Source organism: Gekko japonicus, unplaced genomic scaffold, assembly GCF_001447785.1.
Source record: "Gekko japonicus isolate JY-2015 unplaced genomic scaffold, Gekko_japonicus_V1.1 scaffold814, whole genome shotgun sequence".
Classification (NCBI taxonomy): Eukaryota; Metazoa; Chordata; class Lepidosauria; order Squamata; family Gekkonidae; genus Gekko; species Gekko japonicus.
Window position 1 is genome coordinate 163781 of NW_015169799.1, and position 20349 is coordinate 184129.

Sequence of the window (20349 nt, forward strand, 5' to 3'; positions counted from 1 at the left end):
CTCATCTCCGTTTCCAAGCTGAAGAACCAGCGATGTCCAAAGAGGTTTCTGTGGTCATGTGACCAGCATAACTAAATGCCAAGGTGCACAGAACGCTGTTACGTTTCCACCAAAGCGGTACCTATTTATCTACTTGCTAGGTTGGCAGGAGCTGGGGCCAGAGACGGGAGTTCACTCCGTCATGCGGCACTAGGGTCTCGAACTGCTGAACTACAGACCTTCCGGTCTGCAGCTCAGCGTCTTAACCTCTAAGACACCGCAGCCCTTGATTAGGCTTTTACCAGGGTCAAATAGCTCTCTTGACTGCTATAATGTTAAAACTGAACAATTTAGAGATGTTTGAATGATTTGTTGGTAGTGCTGCCCAACCTTGAATGGGCAGTAATGGACCTGAACTGTCCAGGATGTGTTTGATACATCAGTTTTTCCAAATATTTTATTCTAGCATGACAGTTTGGGAAGTTTGCCCTTGTAAAAAGAATTCCAATTTGCTAATGCTAAAATGTGTCTACTGGTAAGTTCTCAAAGTTCAGAACATGGTATCAACACATTTTAAAATGTAGTTTTTTTCCCTCAAAATATAAATTAGTATTGGAATTCTGGTGGTTTTTTTGAGAATGTTAAATATATTCTGTGTGGTGTAGTGCTTAGCAACTGGACTAGGACCTAAGTTCCAATCCCTACTCTACCATGAAGCTCCTTGGGTGATTTCCGGCTACTTATCACACCTCTCCCTCACACAGTTGTGAAAATAAATAGAGGAGAGGAGATCTTCTCATAGGAAGAGCAGTAGCTGCTTTTATAAAATGCTGCAATCAAGATTCACTTTTACTTAAAGGCTCTGGACAAAAAAAGGCAAAAAAGCTTGAGTAAGGGGAAGGCAGGGAAAGATGGACTCTGACACTTTCTGATGGATCCAGCCCAACTAATCAACTGCATTTAAGACTAAAAGAAAAAAAATCAGGATGAGTTTTTAAAAAGGCAAACCATCATCTGTGTGTAGGAGTAATTTTTTGCTCTCATCCTCAGACTTCGAAATCCTACATTCTTGTGGCCCTTTCTTACATGACCAGGGAAATGCTGATTGCCACTTTGGGGTCAGTTCGGCCAGGGATCATGGAGGTTTTTTGTCATCTTCTGGGCGTGGAACAGCAGTCACCGTGGGTGTGGAGGGGGAGGTATTAGTGAATGTTCTGCCTTGTGCAGGGGGTTGATGACTCTGGAGATCCCTTCCAACTGTATGATTCTATGATTTTATGATTGTAGGTATTCTTGCCTTCTATAATTATCATCAGTGTCCAAAAAGAAAGGATCTGGTAAATTCTGTTGATAATTAGTCTGTTATTGCAATAATTGATAAAAGTAAGTTATTGCAGACTAGCAGTAAAGCCCGTTGTGGAAATAAATACAATGGGATCTAGAAAGAGGCTCTGGGGGAGTGCTCTGGCTTTGGGCAAACAGTGTCATTTTGCTGTGGTGACCTCAGCAGGGTATAATGGCAGAGTCCACTGTTTTCTCCAGAGGAACTGATCTCTGCTCCCTGAAGAGCAGTTGTAATTTTGAGTGATCTGTAGCCCTCACCTGGAAATTGGCAACAATTGTTACCCAGGACGAAATGGCTGGTTTGGAGGTTGGAATCTATGGCATTCTACCTGTCTGATGTCCCACCCCTCCGCAAACCCCACCCTCTCCAGGCTCCACCCATCAAATCCCCAGGAATTTGCCAGCCTGGAGTTGGCAACCCCATCTCCTTCGCAACTAACCATCAACCTACCATTATCTGCCCCTTTGACTTCAGCTGACTTCCGCCCTCCCTTCTGCAGAGCAATTGTAATTTTGAGTGGTCTCCAGCCCTCACCTGGAGATTGGCAACAATGGTTACCCATGAGGGACTGAGTGGTTTGGAGGGTGGAGTCTATGGCATTGTACCTGTCTGAGGTCCCACCCCTCCTCAAACCTCACCCTCTTTCAGGCTCCATCCCTCAAATCTCCAGGAATTTCCCATCGGGAGTTGGCAACCCTATCAGGATTGGCCCCAATATGTTTTCTCCCAAAGGGCAAAGTAGGTGACTGGACCAAACTTAGTTGCCTACCAACAGGCACTGAGGGGAAAGTAGGGTTGCCAGCTATAAGGAGGGAAATACCTGGAGTTTTGGGGGGTGGATTCTGTAGAGGGCAGCATGGGGGGGGCGGGGGCGGAAGGACTCAGCAGGTATAATGTCATAGGGTCTACCCTCCAAAGCAGCCATTTTCTCCAGGGGAAACTGATCTCTGTCATCTGGAGATCAATTGTAGCAGTGGGAGATCTCCAGGTCCCACCTGGAGATTGGCAACCCTAGGGGAAAGTCAGCTGCACAGCAGGGGGTTGAAGAGAATGGTTTGATGGGTGCTGGGCCAAGATTGGCAACAATAGTTCCCCAGGAGCAAATAGCTGGGTTGGAGGGTGGAGTCTATGGCACTGTAACCTGTCTGAGGTCCCCATCTCCCCAGGCAGCTTTTAAAACATGATCCTGGGACCTACACACCACCAGACATTCCAACTGCCTTGCCGGGAGGGGGGGGAGTATGAGGTGTGGAATGGAGTGAAGTCCAATCAGCTTCCATATGCAAAAGACCTTGAAGGTTCCATATGCAACTGACATTCCAACTGCCTTGCGGGGAGGGGGGTGAGTTTGAGGTGTGGAATGCAGTGAAGTCCAATCAGCTTCCATATGCAAAAGTCCTTGAACTGCTGGGCGGGACTGCACAAAGCAGCCAGTCAACCCAGCCAGCGTCTTCTGAGTGGCAGTTCTTCCGGCCTAACACTAAAGGCGGGCATTTTAGAATGTTCATATAGAATGTTCTTACTCAATTATATATAAGGAGAGATATGAAAGGTGTGCTGTGTCATTACATTGCATATGTTACAAAATGCTATAAAAAGAAGAATATGCTATCGAGTCACAATGATAGCTATCCCATCCATGGCTACTCATGGCTACCCCATGGGCATTCCAGGCAAGAGATGAGCAGAGGTGGTTTGCTATTGACTTCCTCTGCATACCAACTCCTGATTTCCTTGGCGGTCTTCCATCCAAGTATTGACCCCATGGCCAACCTGCCTTAAGCTGCCAAGCTCTGATGAGCCTGGGCTAAGCTGGGCTATTTAAACTGCCTCAAAATGCTATAAACCAGTGAGAATCAGTGGTAGAACATCTGATTTGCATCTAGAGAGTTTCTCAGGTTCAATGCCAGGCATCTCTAATTAAAAAGATCATGCATTAGCTGATGTGAATGACCTCTTTCTGATATCTTGGAGAACTGCTGCCCATCAGAAATAGACAGTACTGGTTTCAACAGAGCAATGGTCTAATTCAGCATAAGCCAGCTTCATATTCTCAAGAGAAAATGGGAATGTAACTGTTTGGAATCAGTGTTGCCTGGATTCTCAGGGGAAAAAAATAGAGAGTACAACCACCATGGAAGCCTTCTGAAAAATAATGCCCAGTATTTATCTTTAAAGAAATAAGAATCTGTGTAATCCTGAAACCAACAGTGAGGCTCCTTACATAAGCCTGCCTGTGACCGTCATTTGGTTTCTCCTTCCCAAAGCTGCTTCCTGAAGTGGCCTTTCCATCTGGTCATTATGAAAATTCTGTAAGTCATTTAAGAGTAGTGCCCACATTTGTTTTCCCCCCTCTTCCCTTTCTGTCTCCTGGTCATTTGTTGTTGTTTGTATTATATAGGTGTTATTTTGAATTGTAAACAACCTTGAATGCAATGGTGGAAATGTATAAAAATTTGGAGTCTACCATCACAATGTTTCTAGCTTGGCTAGTCTGAGAGAGAATGATTGCCCCAAGGTCACCCCTGGCTAACTGGGTAATTGGGTGTCCCTGATCCTAGTCCAACCACTATACCACATTATCTATGCCATGATCAATTTTATTTACATCTGAACAACAGCACAAATTGAACATTGTCAAGCTGGAGTATTTTGTGCATATGTTCTTAGAAAACATAGAGACAAATTGTTTCATAAGTGGGAACATATCGAAAAAAAACAAGTGTCATATAATTTGATTTAATTTACATTTAGATTGTAAATTAAAATATCTGAGAACATTCAACTGTACCATAAGAGGAAACAGGAACTCCTTATTTTTGTTATATGTTATATGGCCAGGGTCCAACATACCTGAGGGACCACCTTTCCCCATATATACCCCAGTGAGTACTACGGTCGGGGTCATAACATCGACTGACCATCCCAGGCCCTAAGGACGCCAGGCTCGCTGCCACCAGGGCCAGGGCCTTTTCATTGGTGGCTCCATACTGGTGGAATGAGCTCCCAGAAGACAACAGGGCCCTGTGGGATCTTTTACAGTTCCGCAGGGCCTGCAAGATGGAGCTCTTCCACCAGGCTTTCAATTAAGAGCCGCCACACCACTACCACCACCATCTGTGGTTATGAGTTGGCTCTAGCCTGGGGCTGAGCCACACCATTGCATGATGCTGAAAGATCACTGACTTGGAAATAATTGCTTGTACATTACCTGGTATGCCATCTTAATTCTTGAAAAATAATTACTATCACTAGAACTTTGATTATTTGATTGTTAAATTTTTAAAATGTTTTAACTTTTGTATATGGTTTTATGGTACTGGATACCGACAAATGTAAGCTGCCCTGAGCCTGTTCAGTGTATACAGTGTATAAATGGAATAAATAAATAACCAGTTTTTCCATAGTGATAAAAGGAGGCTGGAGTGCCCTTTGGCCTCCACCCTAAGCTATCCTGTGGGTCATGAGGCCAGAAGCAGTAAAAGCCATGTGAGATGAGAGCTGTAATAAGGAGTGGGATTGGGCAAGATTGAGTGAAAAAGCTGGATGGATCCAACCCGCAATCTTGAGAAAATACATAACTAGCTTTCTTTTCCTTTTCCGTTATTGATGTAAGTGCAAAAACCTGGTCAGTCCTTTAAGACTGATTTTTTTCCTGCTATGTAAAGAAGTTACTTTAATACGCTAATGTATATTTAAACTTTAGATTTACAATATCCCCTGCTGGCAGTTTAAATAAATCTTTGCAATATTAAGAACATAAGAGAAGCCATGTTGGATCAGGCCAATGGCCCATCCAGTCCAACACTCTGTGTCACAAAGTGGCGAAAAACCAGGTGCAAATTGAAAATCATTATCTTGTCCTTATGTCACGAAGTCTGCCAAAAATATATATGCCTATGTACACTGTAAGTAAGGTTCAATTAACCGTACTGGATGTTAATCAGATAAGCATGACAATTGATGACAGAACTTAGCAGTCTTTACTAGGAAAATGCAATACTCCTTTCTTTTTCTTGTGTTAACACCCAAAGCACTTGGCTGGTATCCTGGTCCCCTCCCTATATTGCATTACCAAGTGAATATTGACTTATACACTCTGCTGTAAATCTGTTCTCAGAGAGGGGAGAAACAAAGTTTTGGTAGCTTCAGTAAAACTGTTTTGGTGCACAGACCAATGCTATGCCCTAGAGCATTACTGCCATAGCTAGTTGATATCTTATGCAAGTCAGTATCCTATCTCAATAGAAAAAAGAAATCCCAAACCAGAGGCAATTCTAAGGGAATGAAAACACAGCAACTTCTCTGGAATCCATAGTGACATACAGAGAGACATTCCAATAACTCTCTATGCCAACCACTGAGGGAAGCAGCCAACCAATGTAAACTGATGGTGTCACATATCCCTGACAGTGCCCTGCTCCCTCCCACACAAACAGAACAAGGGAAGGAACAAAGGCACAGTGTAGAATTGGGGCATGCCAGCTTGTTGTAACTACCACATTCCTGGGATCTCCACAGATGGAGGTTGATATCCCCCTCCTGGAAAAAGATTCCATGCTTTTGAGAAACAGTTTGTATACAAAGCACAAATTACCTTGATCATGGAGGCTTTCCTGCTAGCTCTGGATTGTTTTGCAATAAAGTACCATGTTTTTCTAAAATTGCTGTCGAATCTCTTTGTTTTCTGCATTAGGAAGGAGAAAACATTTTCTATCTAGCTGTTGAGGATATTGAAACAGACACGGAACTGCTAATTGGTTACCTTGACAGTGACATGGAAGAATTAGAGGAAGAAGAGGAGGATGTGATTATTAACCAGGAAGAAGATGACAACAACAACAACAATAACAACAACAACAACAACAACAACAACAACAGCAATAACAGCAGCCAGAATAAGGAACTGCAACCAAGCTGTGAAAAAGGTAAAGACAAGTAACAGAAGTAATCCATATATCTCTGTGTAAAACAATCATTTCTTAAATCAAGTAAAATAAAAGGTCCGTTAGGGTTAACTAGTTGAATGGTGAGATATTGTCCATTGCCTGTTATTTGACCAGTGCAGATATTCCAGGAAGCCAAGAATGCTTATTTCATTACGTTGTCAGGATCAATTTCATTAAAAACAGTATTTTTTCCTTAACAGTTACTGTTACTTTGCTATTTTTTATGTTTTAATATGACTTATTAAAACTTTTGTAACTGTTGGCAGTCTCTGACATTGCAGGATAAAAGCCAATGAGAAGAGCTGTTCAGTGGATAGTTCCCATTATTAAAAAGTTATTCATTGCTGTTCAGTGGATAGTTCCCATTATTAAAAAGTTATTCATTGCAATTTTAAAAAAACTTAACTGCATTGTTTTGTAATAATTTTGCTAATTTTCTTTGGGCAAGAAGCACAAACTTTTGCTTATGAACTATATGCCTAAGTGTATGAAGTCCACAGTCATAGTTTTCATATCTCACATTTGTTCCTTTGCAAGTCAGTGAGACTATATTAGACTTCCTGCCGTGGTAAGTTCAAAATTACCAGCGATCATGTGACTCTGATTCTGCCCTTACAAATTGCTGATCAATTCCACTTGCCTATGCTAAAACAATCCAGAGAAAGAGGTTGCACAGAAATTAGCATAGTCTGATAGGGCTTCTTCATAAATCACACTGAATGCATGTACAATCCACGTACAGTACACACCTGATTTTTCTTTATATATGAGTTAAGTAATTCTCATGTTACATTCAGGGCATGTACAGCAAAACATGAGGTTTAAAGCCCACATTTATCTAGGTACTAATCCCTGGTTTCATTTGTAACGTGAACTCAGGTAAGGCTGTGTCCATACATTTACTGTGATACACAAACAGGGCTTCTGTTTTTGGGCATCAAATTTAATGTGTGGTATAGTGGTTAGAGTGCAAGACTAGAATCAGGAAGACCTGGATTCAGATTATGTATTTTATAAAAATTGTGTACTTTCAGAGGATGTTATCATGAGGAAATATTTCAATTCTTTCTTAAATTTTTATTGCCATATAGTTCCTGTTAATTGCAAAGAGGACCATGCTTGCCCCAACTGTGAATCCAGTTTTGCCAGCCAAGAAATCCTTGCTGAACATCTTCAAACATTGCACCAAAAACCCAGTGAGGAAAAGGAATTTAAATGCAGGAACTGTGGGAAGAAATTCCCAGTTAAGCAAGCTTTGCAGAGACAGTAAGTGAATATCATTGTAAACAATAAAATGAGATCACTCAAGTCATATAAGAATGATGAATTATGCTGAGGTCAATGGGTGTACTGTTAAGCATTCATAGGGACTGCAAACGTTATATTTCAGTTTATTGCACTATTACCAGAACGTCATTACATGAGGGGGAACTGTTTCCTAGCAGTGCTAGAAGTATATGATGAAGTTCCAACAAAAAGAAACTTCATGAAGCTTTAAAAAAATGACAAAAGTCTTTTCCACTTCAAGTGGCTACATTTTGAATTGGAATTAAAATTGGTTGGGCTCTCTGTCTTGCTGTTCAAGCAAATCACGTGTGCTTAGGTGGGAAGGCACAAAAAGAATAGTGTTCAGTTTGATTCCAGGATCCTTTGTGATTTCTTATGGGATGACAGAGTACAGCTCCCAGACAGATTTGCAGAATGCCTTATGGCAGCCCTAGATGAGGCAAATCTTCTGTTCTTCAAAAAATACATTCTGAATTAATCAGCTAGATTTGTGTCCAGTAGCACGTTAGAGACCAACAAGATTTTTGGAGTATAAGCTTCTGAGAGTCAAAGCTCCCTCCCTTTGTCAGATGTAGCAGGAACTCCTTTGCATATTAGGCGACACACCCCTAATGTACCCAATCCTCTAAGAGCTTACAGAGCTCTTCTTACAGGGGCTACTGTAAGCTGTTGGAGGATTGGCTACATTAGGGGTGTGTCGCCTAATATGCAAAGGAGTTCCTGCTACAAAAAGATCCCTAAAATCTTGTTGATCTCTAAGGCGCCACTGACCAAAATCTAGGTGTTCTACAGAAGGGAATTACCCTCTGAAACTATCTGAATGCATCAGTGTTTGCAGGAGGACAGCCAAATCCTGAAAATCAAATGGATAACATTTGTCTTATATTTTCTCCTGTCTTTTGCCAAAAGCGTTCTTCAGTGCACAGAAAATGTCGATCCGGGTGAACATCTGAGAAGTTTTCAGTGTTCCGTTTGCAGTACACCCTTCAGCTCAGAATCGAGGTTCCAAGTCAGAATTATTGGACTACTCTCGTCCTGCTGCTGGCCTCCTTTGCATGCTTGCTTGCTTTCAAGTTTTATTTTCCATTGCGACCCCTCAGTGTGCAAGATGAGAAATGCTTTTATTTCTACCTGCTGTAAGCTATGCATGAAGCGACCCCAGAAGCGACCCCAGAAGCATGCGTTAAGTGCACTCAAAATGCCTGCCAAGCAGCTGATGTTTACTAGCTATTTCTTGATGTATTATTTTCCCTTCTCCAACTATCCAACATCAGCTATGAGCAGCACAAAGAAGCGTGCCGAGGAGATGCCAGGTTCGTATGCAAGGCTGATAGCTGTGGGAAGAGGTTCAAGAGTAAGGATGCCCTGAAGAAGCACAAGGAAAATGTTCACACCGGTAAGGGGAATAATGAAGTTCTTGTTGGTTGGGGGCAGCTTTCCAGGGTTAACTTTTTCTTAGGTAAATTCATAGAGAGGTTGATGTATCAGTGGCTATTACATGTGAGAGTTAAAGTAGAAGCTTCATTTATCAGTGCAGTGATAAGCAGAGTTACACCCTTTATTGAAGTCAGTGGGCTTAGAAGGTATCTCTGAGCACATGTCCCCTCTCTGCATTCAGTTATTGCACAAGGAGGGAGAGTGGGCATAAGTGTCCTGGTTTTACTCCACTCACCTCTGTGCACTCTCTGGCCTGTCAGCATTGTGCTTATGTGTGGAGGAAGTATCTCTCACCCCATGATCAGGAATGTTTGGAAAGCAGAGTTCCTTTTCTTCTGTGCATAGACTTTGTGTTGATGAGTTGGTGATCATACAGAAGCATGGCAAGCGCACTCAAGGCCACTCTCCAGCTATTTCCGCAGTAGTGAAATTCCCCACTTTGACGTTTTAAAAACTGCATGTTATGTGACATTTTCTGCAGTAGATTTTTCCTCACCAGGCACAAACCTGAAGTTTTCTCCTTCTTACCTTGCATTTTCGGAATCCCCAGTTTTAGCAAGTTCTGCTATGGAAATGATCTCCTCTACTGTGTACTCAGGGTGGTGTGACTCTGTTAGCATTGCACAGTACATCTGGTTACCATTTCATCAGGACCAAACAACAGGGGAGTATAATCACCATCAAGTCCTGCTTGTGAAGTTCTCAGAGACATCCAGTAGTTCCAACAAAGCAATTCTGGGTTTCAATATACAGTACTCCTATTTTGTCAATAGCCATTCAGAGGCTGTTGAGAAGAAAAAAGCTAAAGTATTCATGATTAAGTCACAGTAGTGAGATGCAAATCTGGAACTGGACCTTTCCCACAATGCATGTGTTTTATGCTATCATTTGACTACAGCTGCTGCCAGATTTTAACCAAAGAAATTTTTTTAAGTGAATTGGAATTTTGAGAGAAGCAGCAAAGAATTTTGATAAGAGGAGCATATTTTTTTTAGGTGTTTACATTGCTTCCTTTTGACATTTTAGACGCACAAAAACACATATTTTGGACAATTTTGTGGCTGATTCTTGGAAGAATTTTAAGGCACAATTCAGAAGTATGCTGGCAGAGCATCACAACTTGACGCTTAATGAGATATGTGGAAACATTTATGGCAATTAATTACATTAAAGGGCAAAGAAAACACTTCAAATTCAGCTTAGAAGAAGTTTTGCTGTGCTGCTTGTGTTTGTATGAAAGGAAAATTAAATGAATACATGAAAACACTCAGAAGCTAAAGAAATGAAGCAATTTGGCTCTTGTTGGTGATTGAAATCTGCAGAACAGCCAATGCCTAGTGGCACAGGGACTGATGGTGGAAGATCAGTAGGGCTGTTTCAGCTATGGATGGGTTGCAGTCAGACACGTGAAGAACATGTGTTTGTTCATTTTCAGAATCTATTGATTCTGATCTGTGGAACTGGGAGGCAAGATTAAAGGTAACCAGCAAGGCCTAGACTAAGTAACCCTGTGTTATTCCTGAGGCCTACAAAGGGCCGCTGAATTATTAGTATAGGAGGTTTGTGTTCTAGACATTGCTTCCATGGAGAAGATTAACTTTCAGTAACCAGGGTTCTTATTCTGAGGTGCACTTTCTAGTGAGACAAATATAATTCCTTCAGCCTCTAGGACTGGTGTGGTTGTGAAGGCAGAATGCTCACAACTCATGGAATTTCTTGAAGTCAAGTATGCTGGCCAGGAAATATTATTGGAGTCAAGGGGTAGCAAAAGCCCTTTGTTATCCTTAGGAATCACTGCAAGAGGTGCACTCTTGGTACCGCCTGAGATGTCTGCAGATATTCTCTTTGTTCTCAAAGGCATCACTTCTGATGTAGAAGTGTCTGCATTCTGGGCCATGACACTTCGGGTTTAAAGTATTTGGGATGTAGAGGCCATCTGGTATGGAAGTTTTTTTAAAAAATAATAATAATAAATCTCTAAACTTCCTGCTGTGCAACATTTTTTGCCTTACAAATAATATGTAAATATTTCCATCTATGTCAGGCTATATGTCACATGGGCCTTTGGTTATAAACAAAGTAGGATTGTAGCAGTCTTTCCGTGTAATGAAACAGATTAATAGAATAGTAAGGGGAACTTAAAACCATGGTAAATAATAGACAACCTAATTGTATTCTCTGTCACTTTTAAACCAACTGAGAAAAAAGAAGGAAAATACATCTGGTATATGACCTTTAGGTGAGTGCATAATTTTACATGACAGATCAAATTTTTATTAGAGATACTGGTTGCTTTATATTCAGTTATGAAAATGTTAATCAGGTTCTGTTTCTTTCTGGAGACCTGGCAGGAGAGAACAGTGTGGCCTTACTTTCACTGCAGAAATTGTAGTTGAGGCAGCGACTAAAATATGGCAAGAATTGTCCTTTTAGATTTATCATTGATGTTCCATTTGCAAAATGGGTGGATGGAAATATCTCATAGATTTTTGAGACCCCTTAAATCTCGTTTGATTTTTTTGGTTGAAATTCCTAAGGACCACTCATTACTTCTGAGACCAATTCAATATAGCCATGAAATATAAATTCATTGTATCCTTAATACACTGTCTGGTTCATCATACAGAGAGTTAAATGCTTTCAGAAGTCTTCCATACAGGAAGGAGTTTGGATCTACAGACTTCTGTACCTGGAGGATTCCCTTCCCTCGGTACAGCTGCAGCTTCTGCTTCCATTGTCACTTTACTCCATTCACTGCTTTACCATGCCCATTGTCCTGGAGCCAGTGCAGTGGAGTAGAGTGGTTTCAGCCTTGGGTCCAGAGTTCAAATCCCCAGACTGCTTTGAAGCTCATTAGGTAGCCCTAGGCCAGTCATCCTCTCTCAATCTACCCTACCCCACAGGATTAACGGGAGGGTAAAATGAGGGAGAGAGCTATAGATGCTCACTGAGCTCTTAAGGAAGGGTGAAAGCAGTGCATTAGAGAGATTATTGTTATTTGGAATTTCATGCTTATGGTTCCCATTGTAAAAAATAGTGATCCTAGCAGCACAGATCTGCTCTACAAGCTGTTTAGAGCTTTTGGTTAGGAAACCTGGCTGATCCAGTTCTTACTCAAACTTGCATTCACAGTACTGCTAAAATTACCTGTTGTACCAGGAAATAACTCAAAATGTAAGGCATGACACAATTGTTATAGTGCAGTTGCACAGAAATGTCTTGACGTATGTTTGCATCGGTTTATCCCCTGTTCATTATACTTGTATCATTTTTTCCCCCTTTTCAGATGGTTAGAGATCAGGGGTTTATGAACTGGGACAGCAAGATGCGATCCAGTAGCTCTTTCAATGCCAACAATATTTCCAGGGTATACACTTTTGAGAGTCAAAACTCCCTGAGTCAGATATTGGTTGGGTATCTGATAAAGGGAGCTTTGACTCTCAAAAGCTTCTACCCTGGAAATCTTGTTGGTCTCTAAGGTACGACTGGGCTTGATTCTTGCTCTTCTACTGCTGGCGAACACGGCTGCCCACCTGGCACTATCTTAATAACCTCAGATAGATGTACAGAAAGATATATACATGCCCATGGCACAGAAATATCCGAATAGAGATCCAGTGCAGTGCAGGGATTAACCTGCTGGACTAGGTTTGGGAGACTTTGGTTCAGATTCCCATTCACTCATAAATGTCATTGTGTCATCTGTTACGGGCCAGTCACACACATGCACAGTTGTCTCTCTTTTTCTGCCTAACCAATTGAGCAATGTTGTTATAAGGATAAATGAAGAAAAATAGAGCCGTTTCTACTTTTCTGAGTTACTTAAAGAATAGGCAAGATCAAAACATGATAAATAATAGAATTTGACTACATTTCACATAGAAAGCTGTAGGGCAAAAGTGATACAATCTGCTGGGCAGTGGATTTACGCCTTGCTGTTTCTGCACAAACAGAATTTCCTAGAGAATAATCAGTTAATAAAGAAATAAGTAACACATTTCAGAGTGGATGTATCTAATTGTCTGTGGTAAACCCTGTACTGGTTGTGTTAAAGGAGCCATTTTGTTGGGTAAATTTTTTCTTAAACATTTTTGGCCTACATTCCACTGGCAACTTCTTAAGCAGGGCACCCACAGAGCTCTCTTGTAACTCAATAGCTCAGAGGTGGGTAAAGGCATAAAATTCTTGTGCCTGTCAGAAGGCCTGTGAAAAATGGCACGAGCAGTAAAAACACTTGGCCTCTTTTTCTTTGTACTTTATTAAAGCTGTTGGTGGTATTTTGTTTCTGTTTTAGGAAACTCTAGGAAGAGGCTGATGTGCTCAGTGTGTAGCAAGAGGTGTTCTTCAACAGCAAATCTTCAAGAGCATCGTAAGGTCAGTAAAATAAAGGCTAACCCACAGCAGGCTTTGGCTTTGTTAAGATGTAAGGCCATAAAGTGTGGTCACTAGAGCCACTGTAGCAAAAACACTATTTGGACAGCCTTTCTCATGCTCACAAAGATAGTAGTCTGCTTGGATTCTGATTATTTATTTTCATAAATGTTCCAAATCCAAAATAACATTTAAACTATTTTGTAGTTCTTTGCTATGGTCAGTATTTTGGTTTCTTATAAATATCCACTCTGCAACCATAATCTGTGGATATGATCAGAATCCGTTATATCAAAATCTCCCAAGAATAATTTGATAACTAGGTTGTTATGTACTGAGCCTGTTGCCTTGCAACACGATGCTGCCAGAGACAGGGTGGGCTTGGGGAGGAAATACAATAGATGATCAGGATCCAGGCAGCCACCAGTTAGAATGCAATGTTGTGTAAATAGCCTATTGTCGGGAGTGGGTGTGTGATGGGTGTGTTGATCTACGGGCTTATAAGCAGTGTTTCGGCCCTGCTAGGGTTAGGGCTAACAAGATGGCTGTCGACTTTGTGGCCGACCTGCACCGGTTGTGGGTGTGAGGCCAGCAGCAGGTCGCTGCATTTCAGGCAGTAAAGGAGCTCCTCACACCCAACGATGTTCTCGCTCACTTTGATGAGACATTGCCGGTCGTATTGGCGTGCAATGCTTCTCCCTATGGTGTCGGCGCAGTCCTGGGCCATTGGTTGCCAGATGGGCAGGAGGTGCCGGTGGCCTACTACTCCCTGACACTGTCATCGGTGGAGCGGAACTATGCCCAGATCGACAAGGAGGCCCTCACAACCATGACTAGCGTAAAAACGTTCCATGACTACCTGTATGGCCGTCCATTCACCACCGCGAATGATCACAAGCCCCTGCTTGGTCTTCTCGCCCCCGACTGTCAAATGCCACAGATGTTGTCACCCCGGGTCCTCCACTGGTCCATCTTTCTGGGAGGGTACCAATATGCCCTACAATACAGGCCGGGGAAGTCCATGGGCCATGCGGATGCTCTGAGCTGCCTCCTGCTCAGCTTGGTCGACTCAGCCCCGGCGCACCAAATCCTGCTAATGGAGGACCTGCCGGACTGGCCTCTGCATGCTGCGGATGTTGTCCGCCACACCACCAGAGATCGTCTCCTCTCCTGCGTTCTTGACTGGGTGGGGAGGAGATGGCCCACGGGTTGGGTGGACTCTGAATTCACGGCATTCTCATCCTGCAAAGACAAACTGTCAGCACACAAGGGGTGTCTCCTCTAGGGAAGTCGGGTGGTGGTTTCCCCGCCGCTGTGAAAAGGGGTGTTAGGAGCCCTGCACAAGTTCCACCCAGGGATCGTGAAGATGAAGGCACTGGCCAGAAGCTATGTGTGGTGGCCAGGGATGGACAGTGAAATCGAGGCCTGGGTCCAGCATTGCCACACATACCAGGAGAATGTCCCGAACCCCCGAAGACCCCTGTGTATCAGTGGGAATCCACCCACAAACCATGGGCTCGGCTACATTTGGACTTCGCCGGCCTGTTCCAGGGGCAACTATTCTTTATCCTAGTGGACTCTTATACCAAATGGTTGGAAGTCGTGCCAGTTGCTTCCACCTTATTCCGGGCTGGTATCCGGGCTCTGAGGCACACCTTCAGCACACACAGCCTACCGGACACGGTGGTAACGAACAACGGCACAGCCTTCACCTCCGGGGAGTTCCATGAGTTCATGGAGCAGGACCTTATCCGACATGTGTGGTCTGCTCCCTTCCACCCAGTGACCAATGGCCAAGTCGAAAGAATGGTGTGAACCACCAAGGATGCCCTTAGAAGGCTCACCCACAGAGACTGGAACCGCCGGCTAGATATCTTCCTGTTCGGCCACAAAATGACCCCGAACACATCCATGGGCCGCAGCCCCACTTGTCACGGCAGGACCAGGGGGCATGACACAAGCAAGCAAAAGTCCAGGAACAGTCCGAGGTCAAGCCGGGCAAATCAGGTAGCAAGGTTCAAGCAGGTTTAAATCACAGTCCAAAAGCAGGGTCAGACATACCAAAGTTTCAAGTCCATAAATCACAACAATACCAGAGGAGTCAGAGATGAACGCAGGGTCAACAAAGCCAAAGGTCAAAAGCCGAGGATCAAGCCGAGAAGAATTCCACAAGGTCTGGAGCAGAGATGCAAGGATTCAGGTCCTGAACAAACGACGTTTGCCAGCACAAATGACTGCTGGCAACAGACTTGCATATATACAGTGCTAGCTAATCAACTCATTAGCTAGCCAGGAGTGAGGACAGGATCCTGTCAGTAATCAGGGCTAAGAGATCTTCTGGCACGCATGCGTGCATTCTGCCTTCGCTCTCTCAGCTGTTGTCTTCTTACATTCCTGAGCCTGGTTACAGGTGGAGGCGAGTCTGATGATGAATTACTGGGCTGCAGCAGAGACTGATCCCTTGCAGGTGTTCCCTGGGAGGCTCTATCCTCCTCACCACTTAGATAGCTTTCAGCTACAGGATCCAGTCTTTGCCTTTCTGCTGCAGTACTGTCCTCAGGAGCCTGTTCAGGGTCCTCAGGAGCCTGTTCAGGGGCATCAGCAAAGGCAGGCATGACACCAGCAGGGGCAGGCATGACACCACTGAACTCTTGATGGGCCGCCGCCCCATGATGAGGCTGGACCACCTACACCCCGGAGGCATACCCATCCCCGGTGAGTCAGGAGGCCCCTCGTGGGTTTTTCCCAGGTGACCCCATCTTTGTACAGAACTATGTCAGTGGTCCGGCATGGGTACCGGCGAGGGTGACCCAAGTAACCGAATCCATCATATGAGGTTTCTGCAGAATGGGGCCAGCTTTTATGAAGACACATTGACCAGCCGCGCCGCCGCCTGCTGCCAGAGGAGCCCAGCCTGCCCACTGCCGAGGAGGAGGAGGCCAGCCCAGAACCTGCATCACCTCCGATGGAGAGCAAGCCCCCCCTCACAACAGCGTGCCGCCGGAGTGCCATGTAGCGGAGACCCCCGCACAAGCTGCGACGGAAACTCCGGCCTCAGGTCCAGCCCCGCAGGACTCCAGAGAGGTCCTCCCTTCACCGAGCTTGGTCCGGGTACCGGCGCCACCACCGCAGGAGCCCCGGCACTCGCAGAGAGAGTGGCACAAGCCAGCGTACCTTGAGGACTATGTCAGTTAGGGGGTTTGGAACTTAGGGGGGATTATGTACTGAGCCTGTTGTCTTGCAACACGATGCTGCCAGAGACAGGGTGAGCTTGGGGAGGAAATACAATAAACCATCAGGATCCTGGCAGCCACCAATTAGGATGCAATGTTGTGTAAATAGCCTATTGTTGGGAGTGGGTGTGTGATGGGTGTGTCAAACTACAGGCTTATAAGCAAGGTTTCCGCCCTGCTAGGGTTGTCTTATGTTCTGCTGAAACCACTTAATAAACTATGAGCTGATCACTACACGTGTCTCGAACCCAGTATATTTCATAGGTAAATCTCACAAAGTTTTTTTAGCAGCTGTTCTTTAATTAGTTCATCATCATTGTCTCTGTGCAGTGCCTCCATACATCTGCCGTAGAGAGTCTAAGGCTGTGGTCACACGAGGAGTTTTCAGAAGTATAGGTGTGTGGATTTAAAGAACACGATCACTCAACAACATCAGCCTTCTGTGGCCCAGTCATTGTCACCCCACATTGCCATGCGTTGGAACCAGAGTATTTAGGCACCGGGAAAATCCAGTCTTTATGGATGCCTGCATTTCGACTCCAGTTTTCTGGATGTCTTGAACTCCCCTGCCTGGAACAGATGCCAGATGGGAAGTGTGAAAAGTCACTTCCATTCCAGTCGTGGGTTGTTGTTGTTTTGCTCTGTAGAGCTTTGCACACAAGTGTATATGTGAATGTGAAGTGGTAATATGGATGCTGCAGAGCAGGATCGGCAGACTTTAGGGAGTGCTGTCTGGTTACCCCTTCCAGCAGCAGTTTAAACCGGTCCTATTAGAGGTGCACCAGGACCGCACCAAACCTCCTGTGTGACTGCAGCCTAAAGTTCCTTGAATTGCCTACAATGTGCTTATCCCTCTTCTCATCACTTTCCCACACTTTTTAGGCAATAAAGGGGAAAAGACGAGCACCCATCTGTCAGTTCTCTCTCTGCCACTATTGAGAGAGGTTCATTCTTCCTAAATTCTGTAATCTTTAACTGTAGAGAAATTGCTAAAAACTTAATTTTTTCCTTTCTCTTCCATGGTTCAAAAAGCTCTCTTTCAGATATGTGCAAATGGCGGAGTGAAGGTCTCTCAGTCTGCTGTTGGCTTCTTATGTTTGCTCATGTGCTCCCAACCTTATGGAATAGCCTGCCTGAGAAGGTCAGAAGGGCTTCCACCATACTATCATTTTGCAGAAAGTGCAAAACAGAAATGTTTAATCAGAATCGAGAGCCAGTTTGGTGTAGTGGTTAGGAGTATGGACTCTAATCTGGGAGAACTGGATTTGATTCCCCACTCCTCCACATGCAACTGCCGGTGTGACCTTGGGTGAGTTACAAGTTCTTTCAGAGCTGTTCTGTCATGAGCACTTCTCTCAGAGCTCTCTCAGCCCCACCTACCTTACAGGGGGTCTGTTTTGTGGAGGGGAAGGGAAAGGAGATTGTAAGGTGCTCTGAGACTCCTTCGGGTAGTGAAGGGCGGGGTATAAATTCAGTCTCCTCCTCCTCCTCCTCCTCCTCCTTCATAACAGGTCAGCTGTATCTAGCAAGTTAATGCAGCTGCAAAAAATGCTTTCTTCCATCTTTATTTAGGCCAGAAGATGGTTCCCTACCTTGACTTGGCCCATCTGTCTGTGTACATCTATGCCACAGTGACCTCGAGGTTAGACTATTGCAATACACTGTACATGAATCTGCCTTTGAAGTCAATTTGGAAACTCTAGTTAGTACAGAATGCTACAGTTTGGTTACTGTCAGGAGCTAGGCACCATTATGTACTCTCACTCCATTGGTTACCTATCAGCTGCTGGGTTCAGTTCAAGATACTTGCTATGCTGCACCTCAATAGCTTCACTCATCTAAGCAAAGTCTTCTGAGAGTGCCACCCTGCAATCGGATAAGATTAGCGAATTGAAATGATAATTGAAACAATTATTACGAGTGCTTCAGTTTGCTAATCCTCCCGGCCCAGCAGTGGTACTATTGTATTTCTGGTTTCATTCGGTCTTGGTGTTCACTACTTGTTTCAAAGTTTGGGGTGGAGATGTATCATTTGTCAGCAGATTCTTTTACTCAGATTGGTGGTATTCCATAACCAGTTGTAAAAGCTATGCTCCTTCAGCATACAGGGAACAGAATGAAGGTTTTCTTTTTAATGTTCTGATATAAGTAGGCCATGTTCATGCCTCTGTTTGCACATGGTAAATCTATAATGTGAAGATAATACATCAGTCACAGGGATTCATTTATTCTCTGGGATGCAAGCATTGTAAGGTATGCCTTTGCTTGCCTGTAAACTTTCAGAGTTTGCATGAAGGAACTCCTTTAAACTTTTATTATTGTATTAAAATTCTTATGGAAGCCAAGGACTTGTCCCAGCCCTGGCACATTTTTAGGAGGGTAAAAAACACCAGAGACCTATATTTTTAAAGCTAATTCCTGCACAAAACTCAGGACTAGCTAGCTATTTAGAATTGCATGAAAAGTTTGAAAGGCCAGATCACATTGCTTGGATTAGTGAATCTCTTTAAGAGCTTATAGTATTAACTAAGGTCTAAGGAAGAACAATCAGGGAGGTTTATGGACTTTAAAACCGTTAGTGCCTGCCAGGAAGTCCCAATCTGAGCCTATCTCTAAACATGTCTATGAAATTGTTCAAGAGGGTGTTTCTGTTGTTGATCCCTATGGTTATGCCGAATTACAAAGAGCATCATGATATTGCTGTGACTTATTACCAGGGAGGATATTTTTTTTTCGTAGTGTAATATAGAAAAAAAAGAGGGAATGTGGCATGGTGTAGTCTAATCTCATCAGATCTCGGAAGCTAAACAGGGTCGGTATTGGAAGGGAGACCACCAAGGAAGACCTTTCAGAGGAAGTCAATGGCACACCACATCTGCTCCTTACTTACCTAGAAAGCCCCTTGCTGGGGTAACCATAAATTGATTGCAACTTGACAGCACTTTACACACACGATATAGAAAACACCTTGTTGTTCCTCAAGTGATGTGATTAAATATATAAAATGGTGCTATCCTTGATCATGCTATCCTTGATCATGATGGCTTCATTGATCTCACATTCAGGTTTCTAAAACAGGCTTGTGTAGTGGTCCAGTGCAGACATAACATAAAACCATGGCTTATTTTAAATATGGTTAGGTTGTGAAATGAGAATTTGGCTCACAGTCACTTGAATCCTAGTTTGTCACAATTTATGTTGGTTTCCTTACCTTCTCTGTGTAACCTAGGAGGGTGTCTCCAGAGAACAAAAATTAAATTAGGATTAAGCAGAAGGGGAAAAGACAGGCTCCATATTGTATCTCTCATTTTTTACCCTTAAGAGGGCTAATCCCAGCTGTGGGGCAGGGAGGGTGACCTTTCTGTTGAATACAAGAACTCCATGGTGTTGCAGCCCTGATTCACAGGTATTTTATTTTTTGTCTAATTCTTTCCAATACAAGTTTTAGCTAGGTTGGTCCTTCATGGGATCAACTGACTAAAGGAGAAAATATATTTGAACCCCGTAGTGTTCAAAAGATGGTGTACTAGCTTTTTTAATCTGTATCATTGGGGCAAGTCAATGTTTTTATCAAGGAATGACACCCAAACCCTACACTACAGTTCCTAGTGGACTCCCTGCCTAGTTCAGGATATCTCCTATCCATTATCCTTATAAATCCCAACTCCCCTTTTTGTCCATTAGTTGGTGACTGTTAAACTCTTCAGGGTTTTGTTTTCTCACTTTAGCATTCCATTCAGCCTTTCAG

At 43.5% G+C, this 20349-nt stretch overlaps 1 protein-coding gene across 2 annotated transcripts in view; it reads left to right on the forward strand.

Annotated features, from left to right (window-relative positions):
• Positions 1-20349, forward strand: part of PRDM5 (PR domain containing 5) — a 126932-nt gene that overhangs the window by 27422 nt on the left and 79161 nt on the right. The window contains exons 4-8 of one of the 2 annotated variants that reach the window (XM_015417098.1): positions 6021-6204; positions 7365-7539; positions 8470-8562; positions 8835-8956; positions 13292-13371. In XM_015417098.1, coding sequence (XP_015272584.1) covers positions 6021-6204; positions 7365-7539; positions 8470-8562; positions 8835-8956; positions 13292-13371 — 654 coding nt within the window. The remainder of the gene's footprint in view (positions 1-6020; positions 6205-7364; positions 7540-8469; positions 8563-8834; positions 8957-13291; positions 13372-20349) is intronic. The other variant, XM_015417099.1, reaches the window with a different exon arrangement.